Here is a 25,693-nt window from a genome sequence, read left to right on the forward strand (position 1 = left end):
ACGATGAAATAGATGCTAAAGCAGCAATTCAGAATTTGAATGGTTATTGAATGGTGGACTGTTTACAGAATACAGAAACAATGGTAAAACAGGAGCTGTTAGAAGCAAAAAAAAACAACAAAACATTTAGTCCCATTAAGAAATCATATATTTCCTCAAATTAACAGGAATAACTCAAGATAGACTGTCCCATTGCAGCAAGAGTATATTTTAATGACCGCAACAAGGCAATTATATTAGCAACTGGAATGGAATTATGCTGAAGGCCACAGTGTCCTTTTCAGTCTCACCCAAAAAGCTCATGATAAAAACATCAAGGATGCAGTCTCTACAGTAGAAAGCCATGCAAATTTAGAGTACTTTTTTTAATATGGGAAGGGCATACACATCAACTTGAACTTCAATACAAACTTGAAATACGAACACAAATAACAAATATTTTATACTTTATATAACACGAGTTGTACTTGAAACTCAACAGCTTCTGAATAGGGTTCTTGACATAAACTGCACAGAAACACATAATATTAACACCTCCATATCTAAAACTGCTCAGAAGTACCAGGTTTGGAGCAGTGGCTCTGTAGCTAAGGACCTGCACCTGTGGCTGGAAAGCTACCTGTTCGTATCCTGTGGCCGGCAGAGGAATCCTACTCCGTTGGGCCCCTGAGCATGGCCCTTAAACCCAACTGCTCCAGGGGCACCGTATAAATGGCTGACCCTGCACTCTGACCCCAAGCTTCTCTCCTGTCTTTGTCATGGAGAGCAAGTTGGGGTATGTGAAAAGACAAATTCCTAATACAAAAAATTTTAATGGCCAATATCTTATCTTGGTCTTTATGCGTCATTCCAGATATTCACTTCTGCCATTTTGAAATGGCACTACGTTTGTCAAAGATAACTTTTTTCTGCTGCCTTAATGACATTTCTAGGTACTGACAAGTCATATAGAGTTGAGATTTTCATATTAGTTAGGAGGAGGACAAGGGGTAAGCATATGTGACTACAGAGGAGCTAGGAGAAAAAGGTATTCTGCTTAACTGAGAATCTCCCAAGGACACAAGAATGATGAAGGAAGAGGCTCAAGAATACAATGGAAATATAATTACACCTGCTTATCTTTATCTGTACCTCTACTCTTCAAAATTAATTTTCTGTCATTTATGGGGACAGAAAATGTGGTAGCATCACATTGCAAGATCAAATTAACCCAAATTTACAATTTAACCAGACAACTCTTCTATAAATGGCTTTTGGTAATATAGTACAAAATACCTCTATTTTATAAAAATACTTTGAAATTTTCAACAGAAACTTGTTATAAGCTTGGGAAGGTTACATTTGGAAGGCAAACCACTTTATATTTATCTAATAATGTGAGAATTTACATGCATGTTTGTGTAGACTTTCAAACAATAACAAATTCATTTGATATTCTGGACCATGTGGAGCAAAAACATTTTTCAGATTTTTTAAGTTAACTTCTTTTTGCTAACAAGGCAAAAGTGGAGTGGCAAATTTGTTTGGATTCTATCAGATAGAAAAAGTGGAATGTGTGCATTAGCTATATATATATACACACACACTTTTTTCCTAATTACCCTGTACATGGCAAAGAAATCTCAGGATGATTCAAAATGTGCAACAGATCAAACAAGTAGAATTAAGCCATGTTTCACCATTTTCTTAGGAAACATTCTCAGTAAGTTAAATCATTTTAATGTGTTTCATGTAGAAATTGTTGATACAAGAGGAAACGTGAATCTTTATTTCTCATTAAAAATGTAGCTACATTACAAAAAATATTTAATCTTTTCTGTACTACACTGGAACTTGCAGAACCTTTAAGGTAATACATCATAAACTGTGGTCTTGAATTTACCACATTAGTCAATAGTGTTAAAGAAGAATACCCTCTTGTAAGCTACAGTGCTGTATCATTACAAAATAAGAGCTTTTGCCTGCAAAAGCCAAAAAAAGGTCTTCTGAATTCTAATTACATCATTCAAATTAGACATGACTTCATTGGAAACAGTCTAATTTTACTCTGTACTTTTATTATAAATAATGGAGCACACAAAACAATTTGTTGTTAAACAGCCTGTTCTGAATGTAAGCCCACGAAGTGGTATAGCAATTATTTTACTTGAGCTATACATCTGATTTAAAGGGTCCTCTCATAAATCTGCCCTTTTAATTTTGTTTTCAATGTGCTGTATTAAGAGAGGGAATAATTTCCCAGCACAAAGTAATCTAAGCCTATCTATGCTTTGTGAGCTACTCAATATCTGTAATTGTAATAACTACATTACTCTTTGCTGCTGTTTCAGCGAAAGAATCTTATTTTTTGTTCTGGTTACCTGCTTGAGATTAGAATTTAAATTTAGCAGTGAAAGTCAAAAAGACTTTTCAGAATGTAGCCGTCTGAACAAGCCATCTTTCTTATACACTGTGTATGGTGGAGCACTGAAATCTGGTACACTTATGAATGTAACTTGCCATAGGGAATCTCACAGATAATGTCAGAAAGCACTGTGCAGCAGCATGTGATGTCATGTAGCACATGCAAGCCATCACGTGCTGCCAGCTGTATACTGTCAGCGTCTGGAGAAGAACATTTCCCCTCATCCCATTTGTAAACGTGTCAGGTGTCATTTCTTCAAAGTGCACCGTTTTCAGAATACAACAGCTCAAAAAAACTCCTGCAATACATTCTGTCCTCTTTATCCACTGCCTGAACCTAAATAGTTGCACAAAAGGTCTTCCCAAAGAAGCATCAAGTAGGGCAGAAACACAAATAATAAAAGAAAGGAACACCTTAGCATGCAAAAGTGCATTCCTATGACACAGTATCTTAATCTACTCCAGTTTATACCTCAAACTCAAAGAAATAGGTTCGCAGTGATGCAGCTCATACAGCAAACGATTTTATGGGTTTCATTCTTTGATGAACCTACTTTCTACAAAATGAAAACAAATCATGCTTATTAAAATGTAATGCTTCCAAATGATTAACATTTAATTCATTTTACCAAAAACTAGCAACACAAAGCATAAATTGCTTCCAAAAGAAACACATGGTACAATAATAATACAAAATCCTGCTAAGGATAGGGTACACTGATATTTTTAAATTTTTGATGGGTGAAAATCTCTATAGCACAAAGCCTTAAACAAGCACAGGCCCATCTACAGCAGTTCTGTGCTAGAGCGAGCACCCTTTTGGAAGCGATTTTTTAATTGGCTTGGATTCAAAACAAGTCTAATGATCACCTCTGGGAGACAACAGAGGTTTGAATGCTGGCAAAATGTTGTGCAGTTCACACTGCATCAAGCCTGTCAGAACCTGAGCCTTCCTGAAAACAGTCTGACTCACTTCCTGCTTTATTCCAGCTTTCTGCAGAATGATTTAACAGATTCTCAATTGAGCACTATGCACCAAGTTTCAACCATTATCATGGCCCATCTAGTAAGTGCATGAACTACTTTTCAATGTAGAGAAAAAGTATTTTGCAAAAAGGTTTAGTAAAGCGGTCAAACAAGGTTTCTAAAAGAAGTGCTCCAGGCACTCAAAACTCTATTCTAGTTGCATTTGCAGGTGGTGTACTTAGTGACATTCTATCAATTATGGAAAAATGAAAGAACAAATACATTAAATAAGTCAAATCTTCCAGTTTCCGGAGCCTATCTTTATAGCCACTGGAGCTTACAAAATAAAATCATTACAGTAACCATTAAAGCAACAGAACTTGTGAGGACCAATCAGGGATGAACTGATAATTTTATCACCTCTTTACTTAAGATGAAAAGTATGATTCAGATTCTATTCAATACAGTTCCTCTGTTACATGCTCATTCCAATACTTAACACAGAGTCCTGGCACACTAGAATGAGCAGGGTAAATATTGGAAATACAGGTTTAACAAAACACCTATCACAAACTGGGGCTGAACACGGCGTGTGTATTTTAATGTGCTCAATGCAGGACTGATTGAAGACAGTCATGGATATCAGGGCTTGGCAGCCTCCTTCTGCTTGCAACCTTTCTTGTGTTCTCCATTAAATCATAATTGTTGCAACTTATGAGCAAATTCAGCAGGAAATAAATCTTTTGTATGCTTTCCTCAATGTCATAGATGGAGTTATCAATATGCAAATTCAAGATGAGGTTATCAGTATTAGTCATGAGGTCACTCCATTAGTGGAAGCAAGATGCCTGTTGCACAACATCTGGCTCAATTACAAGTTTCAAACATGTGGATAGCTCATGAAGCAGAACAAAACCTACACTTACTTGTACTGTCCATCCATTTTATAACTAAAGTAATTTACTTACTACAATGGAAAAACAGAGAATCAGTTCTATACTTTGCCATTTCTACATTTTAATGACAAAAACTGTGCATAAAAGCCAGTTCATTATCTTGTATTGTAGATCTGTAAATGACATTTCATGACATCTGCCCAAATTATTTTCTTTAAAAAACCCTTGCTGTCCAAGTACTGTAATTGGAGGTCAAGATAGACTGATTCTTCGATTCTTATTACAATTTGAGCTGTTTTTTTTCTTTGACCCTCTAGTTTGAATTCATTAAAATAATTGTGCTTGATAAGGATATGCTCTGAACATTATATACTGTAACTTGTGGTGCTTACCTTATTGACACTTTGGATACATTTGGGTTTTATTTTTATGAAGACCATTAGGGAAGTCTTAACACATTCTGACAGTACCAATCAGGTGGGTACTGGTCAGAGTTGGGGAAAATGATTTTCAAAAAGAAATCCAGTGCTGTTACAAATGACTTATGTAAGGGATAAGCAAATTATCAAGATGTTGAGAGGAAATCACTGTAATAAGTCAATTATAGATTATCTAATTTTAATTGATCTATAATGGAGTGTGTATAGTTACCATGTAATATAATACATTATCCATAAAAAGCAAATTTTCTTATAATTTAACAAAAAAGTAATTGCTTAGACTAACTTGCAAAATATATATTTTCCCTAACACTGAGGATATTGCTTCCTTCTGGTGATGTCACTAAGTGAAAAAAAGAAATCCCACAGTCCTGCTATTTTGTGCACCAGATTTGACTGCAATGACACTACACTTTGAATATGCCTCTTAAGGTCTTAACCCTAGATGCATATCTGCTGCCGTCACTCAGTACCTTTCAGGAACTGCAAGACAAGACATTCTCTGGAAATCGGCTCGGGTTACCTGAGGGCAAGCCTTTGCCTCTCAAACGTTCTCGGATCTCCTTGCTTCGTTCTGGTAGTGACTCCCTTTCACTTTTTGACAACAGGCTATCCAACTGCGACACAAACAGAAATGTAACTTGTTGTGCGGTTATGTTTGTATAGAACCAGAAATTAGGACTATTCAGTCTACTGACCCACTGTCAGAGATTTCTATTAATCAGTGCCATTACTGCCAGAGATTTCAATTACATTGGTATAGTAATACGTTTAATAATAATGTTAGCAAAAATTAATTTGACAGGCAATGCTGATTTACTATTTGAATAACCAAGCCTTTTGCTTTGGTTCTTTAAAATAGTATTTTTTCAGCTTTGTGATTAGCACAAATTAATGTTTAGGAATTTTTAAGAAGGCCATTTTTGAACGCAAGATTTAACAAGGTAAGAAAATGTTGCATATTACCTGAGATAGACTGCCTAACACCAATCTGACTAGTTTCCGGACGTAGGAGAAAGAGGGCTCACAGCTGGTGTTCCTGACGTGCGCGCTACAGGCATCTAGCACAGTCCGCACCGATACTCGAGTGTGATCGGCATCATCACACATGTTCAGCATTATGCTGTTGAGATGCTCTCCTAGATTGATTGGCTGAAAGAGGCAGAAGGAAAACATTTTGGTACTGTTTTTTAAAGCAAGACCCTCAATCATTTATAGTCTTTTAAAACATGTCTTGCAAAACAACAGACTTGGGATTTTCACCACTTCTGATCTCTGACATTTCCGGGGGGGGTTGGGGTAGGTTGGACATGGAGTTTAGCAAAAAAAAAAAGTCTACAAAACTTTCCAACACATGCCTGGAGAAACATTTATGCTCAATTGTAAATAATTCAAAACTGCAAATTAAAAAGTGGTAAAAATGCAAACATATGAAATGAGAAATATAATTATCCTGTTTGTTAGAACAAACATAACCAAACATTTAGACGACTCTTTTGATGCCTGTCTGCAAATTAAACTCAAGTACTGTAATTTCAACCCTTCAGAACTCTGTTAACAAAAACACTCAAAAGGAATTGTAAAACATGAGCTGTGGTGTGATCGTTTTTTTTTGTTTTTATTAAGATGAAAAGTTGTTTTCTCTCTGGAACTCTTACCTGGCTCTGGGGCACTTTGTAGTCTGCACCCCAAAACAAGGTCATCCCCAAAGAGTACATATGCATCTGTAATGAATAACAGTAAATATTCATGAACCAAAGTCTGTTTAGGTCTAAATACCAGTTAACATAGTTCAAAAAAGAAAAACACATTGAAATACCCAAAAGTTCCAGGGCTGGCATTCACTAATGAGGTTTGCTTAGTAAATTCTTGGCAAAGGTTCTTAAATTAAGAACTTAAACTTTACCAACAAGAGGCCATTTGGCACAATTTCATTAAAGACTCAATAATTATATTGAGGTGTTTCTTTAAAAAACACATTTTTAACTTGAACAAGGTGACTTCCGAGTTAAAAAAGTTAAGCTTCTTTATGAAATAGTCATGAAACAATTATTTCTTATACTTAGAAACTGGTAAATATGCTAAAATGTTGTCTTTCAGCTTCCGTATAAAGGCTCTGCAAGGCCATTGAGAGCCCGGGAGGTTCTGAACCCAGTAGGTTCCTGGGACCGTAAGGTCTTGATTTGAGGAACAGGACTGGAAAGAACCACACTGGATCTGGAGCCATGTTATCCTGTACTGTGACAAAGGACCTGTGAATAACAACCATTTTCTAACTTTTTTTTTTTTTTTACTTGTTTCACATTCAGTTAAAATCTTTTGTGTTATAATCACCAACAACGTAAAGATAATTAATAACAAAATAAGTAACTTTTCCATGAAAGGAAATTTCCAACAAAAAGAAAGAAGTGGAGCAAGTCAGTGCACCATCTTTTACTGGCTGATGATCTCCATTCTTAAAATCACCTTTGATTTGTTTCCCCAGTAAAACCTTTGTTTTTGAAGTCTTTTAAAAGTTTTTTGTTACGCGATTGCTGTCCTGAGTTGTGTGCGCCACAGGGAGACATACAGCCCATAACACATGAGAATGGTATCCAGGCAGAAAGTAAATAAATCAGTTAAGTGAAAACATATTTGTGAAGTAAACTAAGTGAAACAGTTATTAACCTTGTGATTACTTCCAAGCAATCTTAAAACTAGTTACATTGTTAAAGCTTGATTCTTCAGGAAACACATAAGCAAGACCCCTGGATTAATTAGCCAAGTAAACAAGAAAGGCCGTAAAATTTCTTAAGGTATTACATTATATAACTACACTTCACAGTTCTTGTAGAATTATGAAGAACTATTTGGAAATAAAAAATGACATTTTAAACTAAAAGCAATTCCTAATTCCTTATATCACAGCTAAAATGTTACCAGATTTTCTTCTAAGCAAATAACGGACTTCGTTAAGAATGTTCAGTTCATTTAATTGATACACATAAAAACATTTAGAAGTGTGCAAAGTAGCAGCGGAAGCTGAAATGCTCCTACAGCATGAAGGCAAGCTGCCACAGCTTACAGTTTTCTCCTGATCGTAGTTAATTATAACTAGTGGCGTACATCATGCTCACCAGATTCAGAAAAAAAGCAAAGTGGAGCCTAAGAACTAATTGATCACATGCAGAATATATTCAATTTGTTTATATTAGCCCCAACTTCAACAAAATCCACACGCTAGTGTTCAAATTTATTCTAGGAAAAAACTAGAGAAATCCTCCCTGCAATGCCTTTGTCATCTGTAAAAACAAAAGACCGCTCCTATCAAGAAAAGAAAGTGTTTCATGTCAAGACTATTGTACACTGCTAGGTAAGATTCCACACTTACAGGAGCAACTGGTTTTTTAGGGGTAACTTCTTCCACGTCCAATGTTGAAAATAGTATTCATAGAATATAATACATGGGTGTGTGATTCTCAGTGGAAGTGTCAGCATTGGATCAGTTAATACTGTATGTCCTTCCACATTCAAATTCCAATGCTGGTCTCCAACACTAGCAGCACATTTCAACTGACCGATAACATAATTCAGTGGACTTATATTTAGTGATGCCAAGCATAAAACGAGTTTTCTTTCTTGAGGAGTCTTCTGTGGTTTACAAACTAAATGATACATCTTTACCATCCTAGACATTAACTCGTTAAAAAAAACACCACCTCGCACACGCCTCTGCCCCAACTCCACCCAGGCCTAAGGGGAAACCTGTACCGTACCTTCTCGATGTCTGACAGGGAAGATGGGGACAGCCCTTGCAGGATCTCGGGGGCAGTGAAAGCACGCAGATCCTGCTGAGTGACATTCTCGTCGGTGAAGGATACATTTCCAGAGGGGAGCAGCAGCAGAGTCCAGGGAGAGATGATAAACCCAAGGGCAGAGGGGTCAGCTGAAATCAAAAGCAGCAGAAGTTATTAAAGCAATCAGCCACTGTATGAACTGTATTTTTATTTGCAGGCCTAAGGGGTGATTTTGTTCTTTGTAGGTTTTTTCACTTTTCTGGAAAAAAAAAGTAGTTTAACACGGTCTTATATAGTAACTATATACAAGAAACCTCATTTTAGAAAATTGTCACTACCGGATATGGAGCTAAACAACCAAATTCTTAAAAACTACAAAGTGCAAATTAACAACTGCCAACAAAAATACAAATCTAGACCTTTACTAGTTTTGAAAGAGCAATAAACAATCCACTATACTGTAAATATTACTGAAATTCTTCGGTATGAAGTAACCTTGTAGCATTCATTCTGGAACGAATGAAGGCAGGAATCTTGGGGGAAAATGTTGAGACAGGAAGACAATGCATCTTAATCTGGGACAGCCGTCACAAATAATAGTAATAATACCTTAAGAATTAACTGGCCAGCTGCCATAGTTTTGCAGCTTTGCAATTAAATGGACAACTTACTGTACATAAAAAAAAATATTTTTCCTAAATCCTTGGCTGTAGAAAAAAGCATAGTAAGATCATGTATTAACTATTTTCACAAAAATGAGCTGGGCAAATAAGACTAGCCACTTAGGATTTAAGAACTATTTTTTTCCTACTTTGAACCAAACAGCCAAAACGGAAGCTTCTATTTTAATCCAGCATTCCTACTCAGTTTGAACAGACACAGGATACAAGATCTATTGAATAACTAATTCTGCTGTTATTATATTAGTAGTTTATACTGTAAAAAAACATTACACGGTCCTTAAATATAGCATCTTCATCATCAAGAATTCATACACTGATCCATTTATTTACTGTCCATTCTTATTTGATATAGTAAAATACACTTTCAATCTATTTTTTATTTATTGCAAAATACTGTGAACAAGTGCCTTTTTTAATATAGGTCTTTGCATCACGGAATTAAATGGGTTTTTAAACCCACAACAGAAAAAAAACACATCCTGCAAGTTTTCACTTCCAATGATCCTTTAGGCTTGCAGTGCATCATTCAAGATGACTAGTACAATTCCTAGAGATCATGTGGTCAAGTCAAAGAAAAAAGTAGAGTTTGGTTTCAAGTGGACCAAGATAAAGTGTAATGAAAAGTGGCCATCAACTTTCCCAAAACACAATGCCTTCATCAAAACGACAGGAAGATTGAAAATGTTTTTGTATGATGGAGAGTCACTATTTTGCCTTCCATCCTGGTAATATAATGCTTCAATCTGACTATTCCTCTACTCGGGTAGCTCACAAACTGATAAACTTTGAAATACAGTAAAATTAACCTTTTTAGCAACAGAGATAAAATTAAGGATTTCACCAACTACTTGTTGTGACTCGTTTCTTAGGTCTGTCACCTTAGCCTTGTACAACGCATAAATTCCGTATTATACATCTTTTTGGGTAGTAGATTTATTTCACACAAATATAATTCAAATTATGTTGAAATATACAAGGTGTTTTACTATTATATTCACATCCCAAGGCTATCCATGCAAATCTGCTTGAAATATATTCAATAACTAGAAATATCCAACATATGGTGCTAGCCTATAAAAGCTGTCAGCAGACATGACATAAGCAAACCACTACATCCAAAATGCTTCATAAAGTATAAATTTGATACAGTGAGTTAAATGTCCATTAGTCAGACTACATATAGTAACACTAAAAAGGAAGCTGGTCACAACCTGTGACTAAATCCTATTATACAATCATAACTATACCAGAAATATTATACAAATACTGTGTGATATTATGGTCCAGTATTAGCACAACTTTTTCCAAATCCTGCTTCTGAAGTATTTTTTCCCCAAAACGCCCAACACATACTCTTGCAAAAACTCTGTGGCCTCCTTGCAAGGATGACTCCACCTTCATCAGCAAACTGAGCACTCCCTGATAAGTTTATTTTAACAGCTGGTTCCAATACTATGTGCAAGATCCAGCATACCAAATATGCACACATCGGTCTTAAGCCACAATAGCGTTTTATGGTTACAATTATCTGGGTAGTGGTAGCAAAAACTACCTGGACCAAGTGGTATTTGAAAGTTATCACAAGCCAAAAACATTTAAAAGTAACACAGCCTGTTCTAAGCCACACATAAAATGTGTTCAAATACAAGTGAAAAACCACAACACATAATTTACAAACCTAAACTTGGCTGAAAAATCTGATTTTTCTCATTTCAGAGTTAATTTGAAATTAACTATTACATTTGTAATTTGGCATAATATCAATTACTTTACAGTGTTGGACCCTGTACAGTGCTGACATTTAATGCAAGATACAAAAAATATTTCCATCTCGACATAACATATGCCCAAGTTTTTTTAAATGTTAAAACTTTCATATATTTCTAGGACATACACAGTGGGTTTTCCAGGATGCCACAAAGGAATAACTTTACTACTGGAGATGCAACACCAAGTTGCTATTTTCACTTGTATCCAGAAATGTGTACAGTATATACCTACCCCTGTCAATGACTAAAGAAGTAGCAACTATCTTCTGTTTACGTATGGTAAAAAACAAGATGCAAATATAAGTTCATTTGCATTTTTAATATTTTAACTTCGATTTAATTAGAAGCAGCACTGTGGCATGGTGGTTGGTGATGTTTCTTCACAGCTCCAGGGTCTTGGGTTTAGACCTCAGCCATGAGTTTGTGTATTTCCCTTCCCCAGCTCCCCATGTCCTGAGTGCTCCGGTTTCCTCCTATCTAAAAAAACACATGCTGTCCAGGATTGATTGGCGATTTTAAATTGTCTTTTTCTCTCTGTGGCCCTTCTGGACTGACATCTCTTCCAACAGCAGAGCCATCACCCTAATGCCCTGTGGTTCAGGGATAGGCTCCAGCTTGCTGTAACTCTCAATAGGATAAGCAGCTCACTGATAATGGATATATGGAATTACTACTCGGCACTGCAACACAGAGCAAAATTAAATTTGTGAGCCAGTTATTACACAATATTTCTATAGCAGTTTTAGAACAGCAATAACTTCACGCTATCATAGTAAAATAAAAAAAAATTTTTGGAAAGAAAGCATTTATAGCGATTACATTTAAAAGAATTACTGTGCCTGAATCACACTGAGATGGGGTCAGAAAAACTATTTATCTTTGCTTTATAGAAAAGTATTTAATGTCCTAAGCTTTTGGATGGTTCCATAATTCCTGGGAGCAGAAGACTTAAATCAAACCTAGTTAGTTAAGGGTTTGATAGGCTTAAATGATTAATAGCAAAGTTGCAATGAAAACCAAAAGGCACAAAAGGTACTCCAGGACCAGCATTAGGATATACTGCCACACAGATGGCACCTGAGCAAAAAAAAAAAATCGCCATTTAATTCCAAATCTGGTATGCATCACCGACTAAATCAACACAGGGCAAAATGGGGTGCCTGTACAGACTGCTGCCATTTTATTTGTAAAATTCAAACTACCATTGCCTTGGAAACTGCTGTACCAATTCATCTGAAACTTATCACACCCCTTTTTAGGCTTATACCTCACAGGCTGCAGCGATATGTTATATACTCAATCAAGGCCATCTGCTCAGTGAAACTCACCCTGCAATCCTAGCTGCTGCTGTTCAAAAACACTTAGGCCACTCTAAACATTTTAGGAATTGCATTCTAGTGACAATGAAATTCACCTGCAGCAAAAAAAAAAAAAGGTTTCTGCAAAAACCGGTTAAGATGTTCCCTACAGTGCAAACTGCCCTGAGCAAAAAACAATTCTAAACTTTCTGTATACCCTACTACCTTGGTCTAGAGACCGAGCTGGCTGTGCGAATGCAATTTTGCTCTCTCATCTAAAGCTACTGTTATTTTAGAAAACTCTAAACAAGCGGGATGTTTTCATCACACTAAAACCAACCAGGTTTCTACCTCACAAGCTGCAGGAATTGTTTTTACAGCCATAAACTCTGGCATATCTCTGACCCCACAATGGGGTGGTATGGTGTTCAGTCTTATGGTGATAGACCAGGCTTCACCAAATGCATTGTCAGGGTATGAAACTTATCAACAGTGAAGAACAAAGATGATCCAAAACCGAAAAACAAAAGCTTCTGCACTCTAATCTGACTTTTCAGGTCCCTAACTATTACTGACGAAACATCACATTGGCTGTAAAACAACAAAACCAAACAATCTAAAATCACTTATTTCTGCATAGAAAACCCACCTTGACCGACCCCACTCTTGGTCGCTCATCTCCAGTTCTAGTTTCTCTTTCAAGGTCTGCCACCTACGACCTATATTAAGGGAGGATCTGCTTCCTACTCCCACAAAGTTGTTAACCAGCTCTCTAGGAAGAATACATTCCCTGGATTTACTGTATACTGTCACCTGAGCAATCACCTATAGGACAGAAAGCTAAGAATCAAGAGATGGCACACCACAGGTCATCGTCACGGGCTTTCAGGAAGTGAGACCCATTTTAACTTGCCTAGGAGCATGCAAAAGTGCTTGTGGTTTTCTAGTTGTCACTAAACATACTGCAGCATTACACAGCAAATAAATCCCACAGAATGCACACAAAACAATGATGCTTCTTTCAGATTATTTGTTTCCTATGCAGCAGTCTTGTGTGCATCCTGAAACCAGAGATTACATCACACTCAAAAAGATTTCAAAAGGGGAATTATCTTGTTTGGCTCCAAGCAGGCCAGTACTTTCAAAGAGAGGCAGGATGTGCTCTTCACAGATGGGCACCACAGGCCCGATGATGCCGTTAGCAGCTCAGAGCAGCAGCTTTCTGATCCTCCTCCTTGAGAATTGAACCAGTGTACAACAAAGCACTTTTTGTGCTTCTCCTTGTGCTCCAAAACCCCATATCCTTATCTATTAATATGACCTGATCCTCTTAGCTAGTAGCCATCCACAACTATTTCTGTGGGCTATGCGGCTCACCCTGAAGCAACAGAAACAATGCATGTTTGCAATTAGAACATGTCTTTTAAGATACTTGGCTTTTTGAAAAAGTTTAACATTTAATACCATGCTTTGAAGGATTCCAGAGAAGTTTAACTTTGAATTTTAACAACTCAGTGCTAATTCATCAATTACATCCCACTGGTTAGCCTACTTAAATTTATGTTTATAATGTACAGCATCTTACATGGTTTCCAAATGAAGGAAGAAAGATTTCAATATCTGGATCAAAATCTATGTTAATGATTCAGTCAGTATAATAAAATATTCCTATGGATTGAGAATGCAAGGATCTCAACTATTACCACAGAACAGCATTCTGATTAAGTTACTAAACTGGGTTAAATGCTGCAAGCATGTGTTTCACAAGGAAGTACCCTATGTTTTTGTGTGTCATTAGAAGTTAAGAGGTACTTCCTGTTTATACCAGGTTGTCTCCCATGAACTTTCTTGTGCACTACTCTATTAACTTTGTGGAGAGATCTGTTTTATCCAAGCAAACAAGCGAGTGCTGTAAAGTGTTTAAGTGATAATAAATTCCCCAAATTGCCTTGTCTAGATTGTGAATCATGCTTGTGTGGCAGTTCAATATATGTATGTTATGTTTTGGAGTCCAAGAAGCATAAAGTTTTGCAAAATCATTTTACATCTGATCAACATTAACAGAATTGCAAGGGAAATCATTATCCAATACTGGAATATTGGAACAAGAAATCTTGAGCTACCAGATTATTTGAAAAGCTTCTCAAGCTAAAATACAGTAGCATTTATGTACCATTTCATCTATTGTACAAAGGTTTTCAAAACCAGTTTCAAAGAAGTCTCATACATTTTAGCCCTATGGCTAGCTGAGTGCTTTGCGTTTCTCATACCAGTTATATGCGGTTTCTGTGACCGTCTGATGTTTAACAAGGAAGATATTTGCTTAGTGCCCTGCAGATTCTTACCTTTGCGGAAGAGCTCCTGCAGGCTCTCAGCACTCTGGCTCAATACAGCCCAGACTTCCTCCTCCTGCAGCGGCCCCCCACGCACCTCTAGAGCTTCTGCTAGGGACACGTGCATTTTCCCTGCTTGAGAGAAACGGGGAGAAGTCACAGTCATATTACATTCCTTTCAAACCACAACCACATCCACTCCAGTCCTATCATGTGCGTCACACAAAGCGTTACCAGGATACAGCAGTTCAAGCCACATTCGGTCAGCTAATGAGAACACAATCAAACTGTGGGGGCCAGGCAAACCCGTACACTGCGCTTTAGATGGAGAGCAAACCAACAATCAAAAGTAAACCTACCTTGGCACAATGGAGAACATTCAAACTCTCTAAAGGAGAATATATCTCCTTTTAAAAAAATCAAGATGCCAAAAAACATTTGATGTAGTAAATAATAGTATTGAGTAATAATTTCATTATGAACATTTATCTTTACCATCTCAGACATGATGGGCATGCACAAAAAAGGTAAATCAAAGAATTAAAAGTTAGAGCTTAAAATGGAGTCAAAAGTGCTGACTTGCAAAATCTAATAGGAGCTGGCAGATCATTCCATTTTGGGAACATCAGATATGAAATGATCACCCAGCACACAAGAGTCTCTCACTGGGACCTGAAAGAATCCAAAGAGTGCTGTATAGGGATATAGGGAGTTAGTTCATTGATGTATTGCTTTCACACTCTTCAAGGTGAACTTAAGGAGACTAAGCAAAGCCTTTGGTACCTAAACCCACTATTAATGGACAGAGAACACTTAATACTCCTCAGTTATTGCTTGAGCTCAACTGTAATTCTGTTCAGAGGTATTGCAAGCTGATGGTCTCTTTGATCTATTGTGCAAGGCTAAAGAACTCATGTACGAAACATAAAAGGTAAAAATGCCAATATATACAGAATATATGGAGACAAAACAGATCAAAAGGATAAAACAGACTTCCCCTTTAAGACCAATGCGTTAATCAATTGCATTTCCATACGATTTCATGAACAGAAGCCAGAATTTCACATTGCAAGGTCAGCAATAATGTTAAACAAACCTTGTCTACGGTAATCACCCATCAGCAGAAGTCAATGTTTTTTTTTAATCATCTTTGTACTGCATCAAACAAATGTGCATGCCTGGGCTCATATACAACACAGACATGCAAGGCAAAGTCGTACATCAAACATCTGAGAGGGACGCAATCCATTAATGAACTCTTCTTGCATTTTTCACACTTAATCTTGTGTGAAGACTAGCTGAGGTATGTACAGATTGAAAAAATACAGGTTTGCACGTCTTTCCTTTAGTCACTGGTCCATAAAATAAACATTTGAAGGTCTCAAGTGGACCAAACTGGCTGCTTGAAATGCTCAAGAACTAGAGGCATCAGAAATATTAAGCAAGTATGGTCTTAATTTTATGTCGAGAGCAACATTGTAGTGTGTAGCAAGTTATGTCCTAGGAGTACCAAAAATTAACATGTCACTCATTCTTCATCTTAATACTCACTCAATACTTTTCTCAAGTCATTGCTGCTTATTTTCCCACAGCTCATTGTTAAAACTGAAGGTCTAAAAAGCTTGTCCCATCACCTCTTCCACAATGCTTTCAGCTTAGTATCGTAGGCATCTAAGGCATTAGGCATCTTTTAAGCTCTAAAAGTGGTGATTTTTATGGAAATAGAAGAAAATGCTTACAATATTTCAAAAGAAAAAAATAAAAATGTTGTGCATAACTAAACAACATACTTTGCAACAACAAATTCAAGACCATTTTAATAAGGAAGAGCACCAAGTCCTGTGACACTGCAGCAAAGGGAAAGTGCTCAAAAGGGGCCCTCTGCATGGGCAACGTCCTTATGTATACAGTCATGCTATAACTCCCCTCATCGCACAGCATATTCACAATGTAACTTGCCTTGTAGGACTGTATACAGTTATGATTTAACTTCCCTTGTCAGACAGTATACAATCGTACTGAAACTTCAGTTGTCACACAGTACATTTGTAGTGTAACTCTCTTTCATACCATACACAGACACACTATCTCCCCCTTGTCATGCACCACATTTACAGAACTCATGAGCAGCTTTATTATTGTTGTATTACACCTACTGTATTAGTTAGTACAATAAATTTCAGCCTACAGTATGCCTTATAGTCCACAATGCCTCCAAGAAGTTATATTTTTGCCTCACCTGGCTTTTCAAAGCAGTGCAAGGAAGATACCGAGATATTATTCAAGCCTCCACAATAGTGTTCTCCTCAAGTACAAGGAGGAACTACCTTAAAAACAAAGGAATGCCCAAATATACAGGAATGGTTAGGTCAACAGGAGTTGAGAAAGTAGTATTGCATGTATTTTCAACCCGGCCTGGCTGGTTTTGCATCTTTTTTTTTTTTTTTGACACGTTGTTTAAACCTGGTAACAAGAACCTACAATTTTTAAACGTGAATTGCATCATTTATTTTTTACACCATTCATGTGTTTTAAATGAGTAATTTCCCCACCACCATTTGCCTCACATATTGCAATGAAACCAAGACAGATTACATTAGTTCATGCATCACTAGGAAGTGAAATTTCAAGAAACATTCTAAACTTGTAACCAATATTCTAAACTTCTATACTGAGTTTCAAAATAAACAACTTACTCTTGCAACAAATTAACAGAAATTAAAAACTGTAGCAGTACACTGATTTATTGAACAGACTAATTTAAATGTGCATTATTTAATGTTTACCCACAGGGTGTTAAATGTAAAACTCAGACTAGAAGTGGGTGTGGCCACCACTGGAAGCAATACTGGCTGTACAATCAGCACCTCATGCTTTGCATCAGGTTACAGGCACTGTCTTGTGTTGATTCAGTTCCTTTCCTCTCACAGCCTGAACAAGCATGTGCATGTTCACTGGTCTAGGCTATGGATGTCACACTAAAGAGGAGGCTCAAGTCAGATGAACAGGGAAACCACAACATAACTATCACATTCTCATATTGCACGAAAGCCTTTGTTAAACACGTAGAATGCGGATGTGTGGTATCCTGCTGAAACATATGTCACTTCATAATGAGTCTGCAGGAAGGGCAGTACATGAGGGTCCAGGACTTCCCAATCCCAGGATCAAAGTATCACCATTCAATCAGGCTGCCATCAGTTTCAAGTGAACTTCTGTAGAGATCAGTCACTCCTGCAGTCACACTTGATGCTTCTCAATATGCCTACCATACAAAAAACACCCAGGTGCTCTTACAGTTTACCCCCTATTCATCAATCCTGTGGAACACATTGCGAATGTCAGTACACTACCTATAAAAAATGATTTTGCCATTTTACTGATAACTTTGTGAGTTTGTTCCAGTTGGGATAGGTTTCTTTTGATGCCAAGTATGGAAAGTAAAACACAATCAAGCCATGAAGTCAATAGTATTGAGCTCCCCCCACCTTTCAGATAAAATATCTTAATCAGAATTGAACAACTTGCTTTTTACAGGAGTTGTAAAATCAAATCTGTACTTGTAACTTTATTTGGAAATTGTACTGCTGCAAATAATTGTACCATAGGCAGTAAGACTATTTCATCATTTGTACTGCAATGTTTCTTAGATGAGCAAAACACTGAACTTGTATGTGTCTCTTCTATGGACATCCCATAATCAAATCTCAAGTGTGCAATTTTAATGTGAACTTGTTAATAAGCGAAAGGCCAAGAACATTGGGGGAGGGGGGGAGCATAATATAGATCCATAAGAAAAATGTCACAGAAATTGAGAAAACTAACAAAATAAAACAAAATTAGAAACAAAAAACTATTTGGTCCTTTTTGAGGCTCTCATTAGGTGGTAACAGAGAAACTCGCCTTACCAAATGTGATCTTAAAATGTTACTCAAAATGCAACCACATCTTCATCTTGCTTATTATGCTGGAAACTACAGTAAGTGCTCTAAGAATGTACCTACCCAGCAACCTTTATTCTATACACTACACACTGTGCACACACTTTATGTCATGGGTTGCGGGAGGACAGAACAAGCTTCCCAGGCATGTGGAGGTCCGATACTCTGCCATTTTTCAAGAAATGGCTGTAGAAAATCTTTGGATCAATAAGCTAGTAACTACCACACGGGCAAGATGGGCCGAATGCCTTCCTCTTGCTCAAAAAACTCTTATATTCATTTTTCATCGCAAAACAATGAAGACAGCTCCCATTACAATGCATTGTTCCCAAAACAACTGGTGCGTATTTGTATATATAAATCATTTAAACACTTGCCATTCCTGAAATGACCAGATTCATCACTGTACGAGACCTGTGAAATCAATTGAGAAATCAATTACACTCCAACTAGCAGAGCTGATTCTACTTGAACACAGGTCCTTCACATAACAAGGAGCTAGCCAAGCTGACTTTGATTAATAGAGCAAGAGCAAATTCCCACTAACTATGCTGGACAGTATGTGTACTTCACTAAAGCAAAAAAAAAAACACCACAATAACAGTAGATATGCATTGAAATAATAAGTGCAGTAACAAATTAAACAACACAAAAACAAATGAGAAGTCAGCAATAAGTCAAATCTACAAATACATCCTCCTCAAAACGGAACCGATTTACTTTTAACTTTTGGAGAAGCTCATTCCAGTTATATGAAGAACAACAAGTATTGACGCAACCAACTAGCCTGGCTTTGAAACCACTGTATTCTGGTGTGTTTTAGGGAATCTCAATGATCTAAAATCTTTTAAAATCTTTTCCTGGCCATTTCCTGGACTGCCTATCCATCACAGGTCAAACCAGGATGATGTGCATAAGGGAGAACAATCTAGACCCATAACATTCCTGGCCAGCAACAAGGACAATAACATAAATCCTTCTATATAGACAAGATCTATACAGAGGTAAAAAACTTGTAAATGCTATAGTAAAGTAGATGTAGAATGCAGTAAGTAGTTTTGCTTTTCAACTGATATCTCAGAGGGAGGTGTCAAGATGTTTGAATAATGATACGTAGTTATAATGGCAAACACTATTAGAACCATGTATTTATTGAAAATCCCAAACTACATATTAATTTGTGGTATCAACTACAGCTTGTGCCTTGAGTTTGTATTTATCTTGACACATGATAATGAAAGGGGTTACTGTGCCTTAACATTAGGCAGCAAATTCCTACCACCTAGTTTGAAAACCAACAATATAGGAATACTTTAATCTTCTCACAAATGGCAACAGCGAGATGCAAATTTCAGACGTTTTATTTTACATAACAGTGAGGCTGTATTATCAGTATATAGTTATGATGTTACCTTATCACTGAAGCTAAAAGCCATACATAGCTTTCCAGCCTCAAGTGATACATAATATCTCTATGAGACGTTTGTCATGGTACAAATTTGCATCGCTGCCCCCGGCCAGTGTTAAACACATGACCTTCATGAACTCAACCTTCAAGGTTGCAATAGGATGTCACTTGATAACTTGATGTGATCTGTCTGTTCAGCAGTCCAGCAAACACCAGGGAAATGAGGGGAAAAAATATCACAGTCCATCTAGTTGTGTGTTCAAATCGGTAATCAGCTGCTGCTTTTTTGCTAATTATACAGCCATTAGTGATAAAGATTTTGTACATCAGAAAAATAGGTCACAATGTCAGCAAATTTCCAGGAAATGGATTCTTTGTTCTTTAAACACCACCAATTTAGTGTGGGACCATGAAATTGATATTTGTAATGTACTGGTTTTTCATCTTCTCTTCACAAGTCAACAAAAACATGCAGCTTACTATAAAGAGCTCATTTAAATTTTGGACTTTGCACAAGACCTTATTGCTGTGTATTTAAGTAGAGTTAATATTCCACGAAAGGCTCACACAGACCAACTTAGATCAGTCTTTCTAGACTGGGAAACTGCATCAGCAGCATACACTGGCTTTAAAAGGAATACAAAGACTATTCCATGTTGAAGAAAGAACAGGTAACATTTATAATATCCTTATCCTGGCTTTCTACATTTTCAGCATGGATTTATTTATTTTTTACTTGGTCTACTGATGTGGCTAGACTATTTCCATTTCTCACTCACTGCCAGGGCATCTTTTACGATTGTGAATTAAAAGTGCATAATCAATCTTCATTTGTCATAAATTCATCAATAGTTAAACAAAGCAGTTCTGCCATGAGAAGCCTCTCACCAGCCAAGTGGGAGGAAAGGTTAGCCCAACACAAACCACCTTGCTTCCCTCTTCATACCTGACAAAGCCTACAAGATCACCCACATCTAGTGGCAACCGAGTACAGACCCACCTGGCAACGAAGAAATCTCACAGTCTGACCAAAGCCCACCAAACTCCCATATATGCCAAACACAGAAATGTGTTATTCATCCCAAATTCACATTTTCTTCTTAGAATTATATAAATTTATTTGAAGAACTACAATAGGACAAGTAATCCTCACTTCATTAAGACCTGCAGCAAAATTCTTACAATGTTAGAATCACGCTTCCTAGTAAAATATTAGCATGGCTAATCATACTTGTTTATTTGAATTTCAACCTAACCCTTGAGCTTGGCCAAAACTCAAAATATTGAAAATGTCACAGCAATTTATCAAAAGAATGAAGCCAGCAGGTTTGTCTGATGGGCTGCCATACTGCCTCAAGCCCTAATGCCCTAGTGTTTGATACAAGCCCCGTGTAGGAAGCATAGGAATTAAGGGATTCGTGTTCACTAAGCCAAAAAGAGAACTACCTAAATACATCCGTATTCAACTGAAAATGTAGAGTCAGCCTCTTTTGTTCTTCTATGTTGGAAAAACAACAGGGGTTGGATCACTGGTATTAATGTTGTTGTTCAAAGAGGAGATTCAGCTTATTTAGAGTTAAGAATGTAATTAAACTAGGCCTAGTTTGAGGACTTGTGAAAATAATTTTGCTCAACAAGGTAGGACAAGGAGGATCAAATGAAACCTTCCACCATAATATACAGCTGTCCAGCACAAGTCCTGGAGAAGCACAGTGTTTGTTCTCACTAGGTCAAATAAAACAGTTACTTCTAATTTGCTGTAACACTAACCTGCTTTCTTTACCTCTGATCACTGACTATTTAAGCTGCCTATAAAACCTTCAGGACAATGACTCTCTGGGACCAGTGCCATAATAAACTTATCACTCCATTCATCAAGCAGAAGAACAAAAATTTGAAAGTAAGTGGAAGTATCAAATTATTTGTGAATGGGTAAGCATTGGTATCTACAGATTTTTGATTCCAAGTTTACAATGATGACCACAATACAAAGTACAGGAAATGACTCACAACCATAATTTAAGGATGACCTTAAAGATGCTTTCTGTGGGGTTTCTTGCTTGTCTCTACAGCAGGGAACTAGTCTGGAATGTCCTTGTTCTTAGACCATGGTCAGCTCAACAGCATGTACTGTACTACAATTTAAACACCAGCACATTTTTCATCCAAAATACAATTTACAACAATTTACTAAACAAACAGTTCCCAGAGATAAAGTAGGAATTCAACATTTTTACCTGTTTTTATTGGCAGATGCTTAGTTTCCCCAAACAAAATGAAAACCTACAAAACTCAAGGAATTAGAGGGCAGAGTAGTGTACCAAATTCAACTGAAACCTTTAAAATGTCTAAAAAAAATCAAAATATGGAGGGAACATGTAACAGAATTACATTGGTAACACATTTCTTGGAAGAATCGCATCTGAATAGAAGAAATTTCATCAAGGTCACAATCAAAATGTTTTTCAGTTGAGTCTATAGAAACACCAAAGCAATTTTAGTTCTTTATATATGCTATTAAAGCACAACAAAAACTCTACAAACTTTCATTCCAAGAATTACTGTACAAAGCTTTACAATTGTGTTCTCAAAGGTTTGCTCCTGGGCAAGGTCCACGGTCTTCAAAATATATTCTTACATCTGTCAGAGCTGCAGGGTGAGGCATAAGAGTTCATTTCACCTACTTAAAATAGCTACTGCCGCACCTATCTCAATGAACTCAGCATAGAGGGGGAGGGATAAACCCTGTGATTTTTTTAACACAGTGCTTCTAATCAAAAGCATCACTAACTTGGTGTCATTCCCAAATGAAAAGCTAGGATTAAGGTAATGGAACATTCTGGTCGGAATCTGGGTTGTACCACTTTGCCCAAGGGCTAGTGCACAGCTAGCTGAGTGTTGCCATGCTTGGATGAGCCCAAAGTCAACTGTGCAAGTGCAAGAGTGGTTCCATTCTTCACCCCTCTGCTCTTCTTAATACCATCTTCCACGGTCTCCTCTATTGTTATTGTTGTAATTATAATTGTGTCCTATCTTGTGAAATTTTCTTATTTATTGTTGTAGTCTTCTTATTTATTGTTATTGTCATCCTGTAAAGCGCTTTGAGAAGCCACCTTTAAAGGCGCTATATAAAATAAAGTTTATTATTATTATTATTATTATTATTATAACTGGGGATTCCTCAGCTTGCCACGCAACAGAAACGTGCACTTTCAGAGGCCCCCTGCATTATCATCATGCTTTATGACCTGCAGTCCCTGCATCAGAGTTAGTATTGCAGGAAGAAGAGACACTTTTCAACAGTCAACACTGAGCCCACTGCAGCCACACAAGTCACAGGGTGCACTGCTGCACAGTAAGTCACGGGTGGTCTGTCCAATTCAAACCCCATCCAACCACAAAAGCACTTAAACTCTTGTGATATTGGCAATTCACCCACAACAACGGAATACCTGTGCTTTTTTCATTGCTTGCGTTTGCAATCATTTCACCTAAATCACTGAAGATATACAGTACTTCGCTACCACATTCAACAGAAAATAAACCATATCAATTGTGTTGTGTCAGCATTTAAAGAGACTGTTGGAGCTCTCTCTAAACAACAGTTTCTGTAGAGACTGTTTCACTAATAAGAAATAAACATTACTTACAAGGATCATTTAATTTTGTCTTTATATTTTCTTATGTAATCGAATCCATGTTTATTTTAACATATATTCCCCGGGACATTTCTAAGTCTGGGTAAGAGTTTATACTTCTGCAGTCTTTAATACCATAATGTTTTTCCAAAACTCTTGGATTTAGTTTCCTAGCAGTAAAGGGGGCTGATAGAGGCCCTTTTTACATTTTACAGCATTTCTTCCTATAGTCCAAACAGACTTAGCTGACGACTGCAGCATCAGCATTCATTGTCATTAACCCCAGCCGCCCATTCTTTCTAATTGGGCAGTTGCTATGGGGACTGTGACATGTACAGTACGCCCTGGCTTCACTAAACCTTGGTCTCACCAATGACACTTGCTTTTCCCATTGCAATCACCATGTCATTCAGAAAAGGAGTCATTTGTCTCAATGCTATCCTCACAGAGGCAGTCAGGAGCAGGAAGAGAAAACCCATTCGTTGATAAACACTGGTAAATGTTTCATGAGAAGACACTTAAGATACTGTGGGGGAGTAGAGGGTCTATGCAGGGCAAAAGAAAATAAAAATGTAAAAAATATTTCTACAAGTAAACCTGAACAACTTAAAATGTATCCCATATTGCTAATAATAAAGGTTATGAAATGCCACATACATCACAGAGTATTTGACTTTTTAACCTGTGCTATCACAATTAACATAAAATACAACAAATTCTGATATTAGTTCAGTTTATAGTTGTCCATTTGTTTAATCAGCTGCATTTAGCTAACAATATAATAAGCTTAAGTTAATACTTTTACACTTTTTAGTGTAGTGTATTTCAGAAATGAGGGGACTCCTTTTTGCATCCTACATAGAGGTAATGCAGACACAAAATACCTAATTCAGTTTAGGCCTTCCTGTTTGAGCATTACTGCACAGTTGGGGGTCCCCGGTCCTGGTTTCAGAGAGCCCCAATCCAGGTTTCATAGCCAACCATTACACCATCCCTTTATAAATATAATTTCACTATTTAACTGGGACCATTTAAGCATTTTTGTTACAAGTGGAACAAAATCAATGTCCCTCAGCCCTCAAAGACCACAGTTCCCATTACTGAAAAAAAAAACTGCAAGATTATTTCATCAATGTCAAACAAATGACCTGAGCCCAACCATTGAGGTACTTTCTAATTACGTGGACTAGGGCGCTACTCTTTTAAACTAGGTTTGGAGGCCTAGGCTCTACATATGTTTCAGCATGCAACTCACCCTTGAGCTGACCTTTTAGACAGATTTTAACAGCACTATAAGACTGTATCCAAAATAAATCAAATCTTACAATGCTCCACCAGTATCAAACAGCTTTTTGGAGGGTCCTTAGCTGACCTAGGCATCAGATCCCCCTGTAATCACTGTAGTTTTAGATTAAAAATTATATCCAGAATACTCTACAATAACTAATGAAACAATACAGCACATAACTGAGTTATGCCAAAATGACTTCTGACTCATCACTCAACTGCTCTCGGCACAGCTTTGTAAATTCGCATTCCCTATGTACAGTACATGAAGACCCATGAAGGGAGGGTCATAACTGAACTATCAACCTGCATTAAAAAAAATAAACATCAGAACACCAGACAGTTTTAATGCAAATCAACACTTGAATGCCTCTCTTTTTCATAATAGCCACAAAATAGATTCTAAGGAGCGGAACAAATCTTTTTTTATACTCTAATCCACAATTATACACTACCAAACCATACCATTGGTGTATATAGTAAGTGTATATTATCACACTTATTAATGAATTATGCTTAAACAAAATCAGCCTTTTATCTTATTTATGTCTGTACAACAAAGTGAACTATCACCTCTTGTAAAATCACAAATTAGGGATCTGCACATTTTAAGGGTGATGAAGCAACACTAATTTACCATACTTTGCTGCAATTCTTTGATATTAAACCAAGTTCTAATCTAACATGCAAAAAGCAAAAATTTTGTTTCAACAAAAGCAACAAACAGTAGTGATTAATCTTAACCAGAAATTAGAGAAATGTCCCCCCTTGCACCCATTTGCAACACATTTAGGCCAAACAGTGCAGGTTTATTGATGCAAGGGCCTAAATCAATATCTGACAGACAGGGTATTC

The 25,693-nt window shown here is 37.0% G+C and overlaps 1 protein-coding gene across 6 annotated transcripts in view; it reads right to left on the minus strand.

Annotated features, from left to right (window-relative positions):
- ptpn13 (protein tyrosine phosphatase non-receptor type 13) overlaps window positions 1-25,693 on the minus strand; it is a 91,068-nt gene that overhangs the window by 61,768 nt on the left and 3,607 nt on the right. For 4 of the 6 annotated variants that reach the window (XM_088628876.1, XM_088628877.1, XM_088628875.1 and 1 more), the window contains exons 2-6: window positions 14,577-14,699; window positions 8,461-8,630; window positions 6,364-6,429; window positions 5,672-5,857; window positions 5,229-5,322 (exon numbers count right to left, since the gene is read on the minus strand). In XM_088628876.1, coding sequence (XP_088485002.1) covers window positions 5,229-5,322; window positions 5,672-5,857; window positions 6,364-6,429; window positions 8,461-8,630; window positions 14,577-14,691 — 631 coding nt within the window. In that variant the 5' untranslated portion in view covers window positions 14,692-14,699. The remainder of the gene's footprint in view (window positions 1-5,228; window positions 5,323-5,671; window positions 5,858-6,363; window positions 6,430-8,460; window positions 8,631-14,576; window positions 14,700-25,693) is intronic. The other 2 variants (XM_088628873.1, XM_088628874.1) reach the window with 1 other exon arrangement.

Source organism: Lepisosteus platostomus, chromosome 4 (assembly GCF_059453375.1).
Source record: "Lepisosteus platostomus isolate fLepPlt1 chromosome 4, fLepPlt1.hap1, whole genome shotgun sequence".
Classification (NCBI taxonomy): domain Eukaryota; kingdom Metazoa; phylum Chordata; class Actinopteri; order Semionotiformes; family Lepisosteidae; genus Lepisosteus; species Lepisosteus platostomus.